This window comes from Adiantum capillus-veneris, unplaced genomic scaffold (assembly GCF_014529385.1).
Source record: "Adiantum capillus-veneris isolate H3 unplaced genomic scaffold, ASM1452938v2 Hic_scaffold_325, whole genome shotgun sequence".
NCBI lineage: Eukaryota > Viridiplantae > Streptophyta > Polypodiopsida > Polypodiales > Pteridaceae > Adiantum > Adiantum capillus-veneris.
In genome coordinates this window covers 397425-407408 of record NW_028221436.1, presented here as the reverse complement: position 1 = coordinate 407408, position 9984 = coordinate 397425, and the positions used below count along the sequence as shown (strand labels likewise).

General features: G+C 42.9%; 1 protein-coding gene across 1 annotated transcript; it reads right to left on the bottom strand.

The window, feature by feature from the left end:
- Positions 1-4132: 4132 nt before the first annotated feature.
- On the bottom strand, positions 4133-6696 carry LOC147417050 (autophagy-related protein 3-like). Its single transcript, XM_086507795.1, has 8 exons — positions 6616-6696; positions 5897-5999; positions 5500-5613; positions 5252-5394; positions 4780-4865; positions 4636-4687; positions 4428-4493; positions 4133-4352 (listed from the first exon to the last, which is right to left on the bottom strand). Exons 1-8 carry the CDS (start codon positions 6694-6696, stop codon positions 4170-4172), a joined length of 828 nt encoding a protein of 275 aa, XP_086363921.1. The 3' UTR covers positions 4133-4169.
- Between the last annotated feature and the right edge of the window lie 3288 nt (positions 6697-9984).

Here is a 9984-nt window from a genome sequence, read left to right as displayed (position 1 = left end):
CAATAACATCCGGAATCATGGAAAGGACTCTTCGCTGGCCCACTATGATGTGTGGGTCGTGCGGTACTTGAAGTTCATAAAGGTCTGCAACGCTTGCTTCTTTGGGCCGCGCCGAAAGCGACACAAAGTCTCTTGTGGCTCCTTCAATGCTTCAACTTCGTCTTTAGTCATGCTTCTTTCTTCTTCAAGAATCTCCATGGCTGAAAATTCCTGAAACCATTTCCAACACAAAAACATGAACATACCCATTCCATGTAAAGTGAGTGGACAAAATCTTGTCTTCCTCAAAGACTGTGCATGTAATGTAGATGAACAAAGAGACGGAGACTGGAGTGCCAAACCGTTCACCACACACACAGAAACAATGAGATCGAATCTTTCTCTTCTGATCTAAAGCAATCAACTGTGGCAATTCACAACGGAAATGCCCATGCTTGGTGCTCATACTTCCATGTGCTCTTTCTACGAATGTGTCATGCCAAGGAAGAGACATGGAATGTGACTTTCTTACATACATACTTCATGAACAATCCGCATACATTCGTGCTCATTCATAAGTGAAACGTGCTCAACGTACAATATGTCATGCCTAGGAAAAGGAATCACATAAAGGCGCTGACGAAAATACAGGAAACGATCACGAATAAAACACTCGTACAATGCGTGCTGACTAATCATGCGAACACATAGTACTTCCTGTAAGGGTTCTTTGGACCTAGGCTCGAGAGCCAAGATCGGTTCTTCCTGAGGGGGTGCTTTGGACTTGGGCTAAAGAGCCAAGATCGATCCTTCGTGATCGATCGAGCTTGCAAGGACGTTAGCTTCGCTAGAAAAAGTATCCACTAACACATCATCCTTGTGAACAATCACATCATATTCATGCAACTCATCATGCTTGTCAGAAATCACATCTTAGTCATGCAAATCATCATGCTCATCATTATCATCCAAATCATCATGCAAATCATTGGCATTCAAATCATCATGCTCATCATTATCATGTGTCATGCTTGAGAGAAGAAGGGAGTGAGAGAGTCTCCTTCTCTTGAATCTCTTGCATCTGTGTCTGCACTTAATAAAAGAGTCGCAAGAACTCTTTCATGTGTTGATCGCTCTTCTCTTGTCGTGCTTCGGTCTCGCGGTCATATTCTGCTTGTCTTGCTTTGTTCTCGCAATGTATAGCTGCCACTCTTTCTGTGTATTTGACGCTCTATGGATGCCATCTTTTCCTCGTGTTCACGCTCTATTTCTGCTTTTCTATCTAACTTCTTGTCCATCATCATCTTGTCGAAAAGCGTCGTAGGATCTGGTGCAATCTTTCGCGTAGATGGGGAAGGGTCGGAAAAACCTCCTGGTGGGGAAAATTCTTCTTCGCCTCTCTCATGCTCATCACCTCTAAGCGAAGTATCCATTCCGCTTCGAGTGATGACCATTCTGAAGTCGTGGGTTCTTGTGGTCTTGGTAGTTCACGAGGAACTTGGGTTCTTGGGGGTCTTGAGGTCTTGAGGTTCTTGAGGGTCTTCTTTTGCTTGCAATCCGTGTTAGAGAAGGATCTTCTCTTCACCCGAGTTCTTCTCTTTCCCGCGGGCGCACTCCTTGGCGGCCTTGCGCTCACACCAAGGTTGCTTTTTCCCACCTCACGTCGATTGGCCGGCCACTAAGTGCACGGTCCGCTCTCAATGAGTGAAAAGAGGCACAAGGGGAGGCTGGACAAGCCCTTCTTTCTTGGGATTCCTGTCACTCTTCAAAAACACGATTAGGAATCGACGTGCCCAAGCGAACTTGGGTTCGTGCGACCTCAACAAGAAAAAAAATTCTTGTGATTCTTGTGGTTCTTTCCTTGAGTGATACAGAACACTGTCAAAGCTCTGATACCAATGTAAGGTGCAGCGGAAGGAATGTTTGAACTTTGCTCAAGATGAGTGCTCCATAATGTGCTCAAGGTTCGTTTTTGTTCTTATGGAAGGGAGAGCCTTCCGTTCTTAATGAGAGAGTGCAATGGACACAAACAAAGTGAATGGACACTGTGAATGAGACAGAGAGATAGAGAGAGAAGAGAATACGACACCAGAGACGTTGTAAAACCTCTCCAAAGGCCCCACTCTCGTCGGCGAGAGTGGTCTACTATTGATTGCAAAACTGGTACAATGGGGATGTATGTGACTGATGCAAGTCTAAACTAGGTCGATGTCGACGACGAGGATGACGAGACCGACGTTGTGGCTGAAATCTGATGGTCTTTATCTGCTGAATTCTGACTCTATGTCGGTGACGATGTCGATGGAGACAATGCGACGACGACGCGCTGAAAACTGAAAACGCTGAGGTTTCTTGATGTTCCGTCGCGGTCAATCTGCAAAACGCTGAGGCTGATCTGCAAACCAAAAACGCTAGGGCTGAAAACTGATCTGCTGTCGCCAGATGCCCTGCAAATGCAAAACGCTAGGCTGATCTGTGGTTCTGTTGTCGCCGAGAATCTACAAATGCAAAAACACTGGCTGATATGGGGTCTTGATGCAAAACGCTAGCCTCTCTGTTGTGTAGCAAAAACGCTAGGCCTTGCTGGGGGTTCCTGCTGAGAAGGTGCCTGTTGAGCTTGGCTCCTGTTGCCTCTTCTGTCAATTAGTGCTAGTCTAGGTTTGCTTATATACAAACTTACTCAATTTGCCCTACCTACTTTCCAACAAAAGTCACTTAAATTAATAAGTGAAAAATGTCAAAAATAGAGAAAATAGGTTAAATGCACTGGAAAATTCCCCTGAAGGATTCTGATGGGAATGCTTATGATCATGCTGTGTGCAACCAAAGGATATGCATCTACACTAAGTGTCTGGACATGCACGGTCTGCGAACAGACTCACAAAAGTGCCAGATCACTTCCTATTCTAGACTGACTTGGCTGAACTGAATTCTGATCATGTTGTAGCTTGTCCACTGACACATAGGGTTGGATGTGTCACGTGATAGTGGATGTGTGTGTGTGTGCTAATAAAAAGAGGAAAATGGTATAACCTTTCTATCACCCAAGTGTGGTAGATTGGTTATGCCATTTCCCTCTTGAATAACACGTCTTGAGTTTAACTCCTCGTCGGCTAGATCTTTAAGGTCTCTTGGCATAGTTTCCTACGACATTAAAATCCTCTTCTGCTCGGGTATGTGGGTGGGTGTGTGTGTGTGTGCGCGCTAATAAAAAGAGGAAAATGGTATAACCTTTCTAGTGTGGTAGATTGGTTATGCCATTTCCAAGGTGGAACCAAACATAAAATTCTGTACGTATTCGGTACGTATGGATTGAGGTTTAAGGTACGTAAAAATACGCACTATTGGTAAAAATCCCTTAAAAATTAGGAAGAAAATAGGAATTTCATGAGAGAAGCCTACAAATATATCACTCTATATGTCTATATGGCATCAAACATCAATCAAGTGACCTACCATGGTCCATGATACGAACTTGGGACACAATACCACATGTCAATAATAGCAATGGAACTTAAGAGGAGATAGAAACCACCACCACCACCCCACCACCCGGACGGAGGGAAAAAAAAACTTAAACTTGTACAAATTGAATCCGTACGGTACGGATCCGTACTGTACGGACGTACCGTACGGATCCAGTCCATACGTACGTACGGGCCAACCTTGGCCATGTCCCTCTTGAATAACACGTCTTGAGTTCAACTCCTCGTCGGCTAGATCTTTAAGGTCTCTTGGAATAGTTTTCTATGACGTTAAAACTCTCTTCTTCTCGGGTGTGTGGGTGGGTGTGTGTGTGTGTGCGCTAATAAAAAGAGGAAAACGGTATAACCTTTCTATCACCCAAGTGTGGTAGATTGGTTATTCCATTTCCCTATCAGGTCTTGAGTTCAACTCATCGTCGGCTAGATCTTTAAGGTCTCTTGGGATAGTTTCCTACGACGTTAAAACTCTCTTCTTCTTCTTCTTTTGCTTCTCTCTCTCTCTCTCTCTCTCTCTCTCTCTCTCTCTCTCTCTCTCTCTCTCTCTCTCTCTCTCTCTCTCTCTCTCTCTCTCTCTCTCTCTCTCTCTCTTCTTCTTCTCTCCTCCCTCCCTCCCCAAGCCTCTACATTCCTTTCGCCATTGTGCTCTTGTTGTAAGTAATGTAATTGTTTAAGAGATGAGAGAGTAGGAAATAGTCTTATTGCATTTTAAGAGACAATTGTTAAGCAGAAAGCTTTGTATGTTTGAACAGAGAATCCATACTTGTCGACTTCTGGTTCCACTCCACGGCTCAATAATACATCGATTATTTTTTTCATGACAGCTCCATGTCTGCAGGGATGGACGGAAGCGTGCTTGCCAGCCATATGTGGATGATCCTCTATAGTGACCTGTAGAGAAAAGTAACAAATCAAAAAGCACTAGTTCTGAAGAACCTACATGCCTCATGCTACTCTACAATATACCGTTTTGCGGGCATGATCTTGGCTGACATCCTCTAAGATTAGCTCTGCTTGCAGTGGCATTCGGGACTGCAAACCAAAGAAGCACGATACAAGTCATTAAAGGTACCCATCAATGCAGAAATGCATAAAGATACCAAGCCTAAGATGCATAAACCCAAAGCATTTTCAAAAAGAAACAAATGACATCACATCAAGCAAACCACCTTACCTCGTCATACCCTGTCAACCAAACACGAGGGGTTTGATAATATTTATCATACCTGGCCCAAAAATAAACGAGGATATGTTACTTTGGACCTTTTATTTCGCTTCGCCATGCTACTAAATCAGAAAAATAAAGTTGATCACCTACGTTATGCTGACATCATATGTTCTTGTCCGAAGGATGTTATCCTCATCAGGTTCTTGAGCTGTGAGGTAAGATGGCTCCAACGTTGCCTGTGAATGAATTATCCCTTCAATTAATTAGGGCCCAACCATTCCAACAGGAACACCTCTTCAAATATCCTCATAGACAGCAATCATAATGTTCCAACATAATACTTCTAGCCAATGAGGGCAAAACATGAGGCTTCATATTGTCTTCTCAAATAAGAATGATTGAACATGGCTTGTTAAACCCAGAGCACGCTATGAGCTAACAACTGTTGAAAGACTTCGCTAAAATGAGAAGAGGGCAGAAACTTACAAAATGGCATTTTCCAAAATAGATTAGAGCTTAATAATCAGATCACGAAAAGATTAAAGAAAAACAAAGCATTCAAAATATGAGTAAAACATTGCCAAAAACTTATAAGCATGCGTATAACAAAAGATCCACTTGCATCATCATTTTCAACATAGTCTGACATGTCTGGAACATCTTCATCGTCCTCATCTTTGGCCATGCCATTTGCTACCATAGTTTTATTGTTTGAATCACGGTCTTCAGTGATTGATGGGGTAATTTCTTCAGTTTTCTGATCACCTACAACATGTGAGAAGGAAATATTCCAATCAAACCAGATAAATTTAACACTTGTACAAATTCGGTACTGAAAGTACCGAGTATACTTTAAAGAGAAAAGCCTACCTGGTTTGCCATGGGTTGCGAGCCAACCATTGTCGTCATCATTCTCAAGTAAAACCTCGCCACCAGCAGCTTCGTAGTCCTCTTCTATAGAAGATGCCCTTCTGAGGCAAGGAGCTGCAAGACAACAAATTATACAAGAAAAGTATTATTCCTCCTCCACATTTACAAATTAGCCCATTCAACTTGATGCTGAAATATTCCTCCTCCACATTTACAAATTAGCCCATTCAACTTGATGCTGAAATCACGCTAGATATTTGGTGACCGCTTATACAACCAAATCCTAAGACAGGCTGAATTGATGCCGAATGTATGCTTAAACATCCATATGCTTGAGACTGTGCAGCCAATTCCAAAATCTGACTCCAACATTTAATGTGTTGCAAGTCAGCAATACCATTTCTGGTGATCAAGTACTGTTTTTCTGGTGGTAGAAAACCCTTGCGCTTGTTAGGATCTCCAGCCTCCCTAAACAAAAGAAAACAAAAAACTTCAAGATGCTAGAAACATATATTCTATATTCAATGACATATACCAAAATGAATCCAGGAAAAGCCCAGATTCACCTTTAAAGAAAAGTGCAAGGTCTAGACTCATAGTAGTCATCCACAAGACAAAATAATCATCAGCTCCATCATGCATAGTATTGACTAAATACTACGACATCCCCACTAACGTCGTCAGTGCCCAATAGTGGGTGCAAAACTAGGTACTAATATATGCTCCCACACACATGCGTGAGCATACATCAACACAAAATCTGCATACTGAGGTTCTGTCATAACTCTAGAGATGCAGGGCAGACTCGGCCATAATGAAGCCTAGCACTTAAAAAGCATTAAATTGGGAAAATTACCACAAAAACAAGGTAGTTGATAGGGCATATGCATCTCAAAATCTAGAAAGAATCAACACAATAACAATTGTTCATAAATTGGACGAAATGTTCACAAGTGTAAAGTTTGCATGTCCGTTATATGACTTAAAAACATACGTAGATGAATCTAGGATAAGCCCAGATTCACCTTTAAAGGAAAGTGCAATATATAGACTCATGGTAGTCATCCACAAGACAAAATAACCATCCGTGCAAGTTAGTGACATGGCACCACCAACCAATAGAATAGGAGAAGAGGCCGCAAGAAGAGAACTAAATTTCAGCTTAGCGATGTGTAAATCTTGCCGCAAAGAAATCATAGGCAGTGTACGGAATTGTTGGTGTGGCAATTTCACATGCAAGTACAGCTTCTTGGGTGTCAGCTATTTAGCAATCATTTTGGAAAGATTTTGGGGATAAGTTATTAAATCAATTGACTTTTTGAGAAGTTATTAGAAGCAAAAGATTTTGGAGCCTATTTTTAGGATGCTTTTAAAAGTTGTTTTTTGAGCCTAGGGCCTTTAACTACGAGGCCTAGCCTCACTTTGTAAATTGGATCTAGTGAACGTGCCCACAATTGTCATATCTCGATAAATATATAAAGAAATGCGATAAGAACGCTCGACTTGAGGGCCAATACTCTCTGAAGAAGAACTCAGCCTCTTCTATCTCATCTTCAAGTCCAAAATGTTGTCTCAGTTCAGTTTCCGTCTATTCTACTTCAATTTGAGTGAAAGATTGAATCATCCAACCGGCAGGTGGTTACACCTACCACATGTAGTTGCCCCAAAGCTACCTTAGAATCAATATCGTAGAAAATTGGTCACAACATCACAACTCCAAAAGGAGCACTTGCAAGCATAAGAGAAACTTCAAAAAATAAGCATTTTGAACATGCTCAAAATTGATTCCACCCATGACTATGTGCAAGATGGGCATCCACGGTGAGTTTTCCCATAACAACTACATGTAGAGGGGGCAAGGCAGTGCACAAACGAAGCAAGAGGGGAGAGCCCCAACAACCCAAACATGCAAAAACCTGATAATAAGCTACCCCACTACTTACTTATAGCACAAACTTAACTCATATGCAAGAAGCACCTCAAACAACGTTTGGGCACATAAGAGTAACTTGCTAGCCGGTAGCATTTCAACGATTTTCCTTACACATATACGTGCTTGCTAAAGCAACCTTAAAAGAGAAGTCCCACAACCTTCTACATCATTCCCTAGGGATCCCATGTACAAGATATGCAAAATCCTTTGGAGCGTTTATGAGGTCCATTCATAATGAAGTTGCAGAAACTACTTGAGAGGAAGGTTCCGATGTTATGAGTCCACACGATCAAAAGTTGCATGCCATGACTGAGAGGTGCTTATGAAGGAGGTAATGAAGATCTAAGATCTTACCTTGATGGTACACGATGAGATTGAGCAACCAAAGGCTTCTACAGACCACTCTCTTTCTTCCAAGGAGTTGAAGAAGCTCGCCCAATATCAACACCCTTGGGTCATCTCAATGCTACAATCCAGTCTTTGGCCTTACTTGCCAGGCAGTTGGCACATTCCGAGTATGACAAATGCTTAGGAGTGTCAAAGGTGCAGTGAAAAAGGGTGAATCGGATGAGAAACTGTCACGTGCACATCTAACCCTATGTGCATGTGGACAAGCTACTTCATGACAAGGGTTCGGTAAGCCTAGCTTAGGGAGTGTTCTGGCACATCTGCGAGTCTTTTCGCAGACTGTGCACGTCCAGACACTTAGAGTAGATGCATATCCTCTCGTTGCACACAGCATGATCATCAACAATACCATCAGATTCCATCAGGAGCATTTTACAATGCAGAAAACCTATTTTCCCTATTTTAGCCATTTTTCACTTATTATTAATAAGTGACTTTGTTGGGAAACTGGGTAAGGCAATTTGACTAAGGCAATATATAAGAAAAGCTAGTGCTAGTGTTTTCTAGCAAAAGAGGCAGAAGACCAAAGCTGAAGTGCACCTTCTCAACAAGACAACAAGAGGACCTAGCGTTTTCAAGCCACCAAAGATAGCCAGCGTTTTTCACCAAGTGCAGATCAGCCCCAGCGTTTTGCCACTTGCAGATCAGCCTAGCGTTTGCAATTTTCCTAGCGTTTTCTGCAGCAGATACAGATTCAGCTCTAGCGTTTTTGGACCAGCATTTCAGCCTAGCGTTTTGCAGATTCCGGCATCATAACCATTTTCTACATCAGCGTTTTCAGATTTCAGCATACAAACACTGCAAAATAGCCCCCAAACCTTGCAGATCTCACCTTCCCGCACCAGATCCTCGCCGCACGGTTAGATCAGCCAAAGTTTGCAGATTCAGCCTGCTATTCGCAGATTTCAGCATCTGCGTTTTCAGTGCGTAGTTGTCGCCGTCGTCACCGACATAGAGTCAGAATTCAGCAGATACAATATCTGCAGATTTCAGCCCCTAGCGTTTTCAAATTTCAGCCCATCTAGTCGCCGTCCTCATCGTCGTCGACATCGTCGGCAAGTCCATCGCATTGTAGAGATTTGTTGTCACAAAGTGATGACGTGTCTGCCTGGGAGCCGAAACCATGACTGCTACTGAACACCCTAAATCTGCAAACCCTAACCCGAAAACCTGTAAACCCTAAAATCTGCCAGAAACCCAAAAAACAGCAAAAACCCTAATCCTAACACTAAAAGTGCAGCAGCGCTGATTTCCAAGCTGATGACGTGGCAAAATCCCGTGATTTGCGGCGGAATTCCAGCCTTTTGCATCAACTGCTTTTTGTCTACGCAAATTGAGCATGAAGAGAGAATTCCACTGCTTTTATTTTATTAAAAGCCTAGAGAGAGAGAGCTTGTGAGAGAAAAGAGTTTTGCTTTATTTTCAAGCTTTTGGGGCTCTGCTTTTGGCATCCCTTGTAAACTTTAAATAAGTGGTGAGGGCTCACACTCTGCAAAGCATCTGGACGCAGAGTCTGAGAGTGAAACCCTAACCGCTCTCTTGTACTGTGAACATTGATTAATACAAAAAGAATACCGAAAGGGGCGCCAGTCTTTGGGGCCAATATCTCTAGGCACGGAACTCCGCCGGGCCAGTGCAAATCTATTGTGACCTGTGAACTGTTTTGAAGTGGTTATTTGGTGCTTTCGTGATTGATTCTTGACTTGGAGTGTCCAAGTCTGTTACAATGGTATCAGAGCACGGCCGATTTCTCTTCTACGGGAAATCCAATCCCAATTTTTTTTCCCGCGGCACCTATGGCTTCACGCAAGGATCAGTCGACTCCCTCTGCATCCGGAGATGCGGGCAGGGATCACAACGAAGATTCCGACAGAGAGTATGGCCTGCCTCGGCCTACTCAGACGAAGCAGCGAGAGATGAAGCATCGTCAATTGATCGGCGATGCAACAAAGATGATGCTCAGTTTTGTGAAGGACCCGAAATGGGCAAAATATATGAGCGAGACTTCTTTTCAAGAAGTGCATGCGCAGTGGTAGAAAACAACACCACCACCCCGAAACCCGCTCTCAAGAAACCTTCTGATCACAAACAATATTCGGAGAAGGAATTAGAAGAGGTGGTTGATGCACGTATTGCTCAGCTTT

What these genes read in the sequence shown, in the direction of transcription:
- LOC147417050 (XM_086507795.1), bottom strand. Translation starts at nt 6,696, where the DNA reads ATGATTTCTTTGCGGCAAGATTTACACATCGCTAAGCTGAAATTTAGT. An exon ending in CCTCTTCTCCTATTCTATTG is followed by an intron (nt 6,000 to 6,615) that starts GTTGGTGGTGCC and finishes ATATGTTTCTAG; the next exon opens with CATCTTGAAGTTTTTTGTTT. An exon ending in CGCAACCCATGGCAAACCAG is followed by an intron (nt 5,395 to 5,499) that starts GTAGGCTTTTCT and finishes CACATGTTGTAG; the next exon opens with GTGATCAGAAAACTGAAGAA.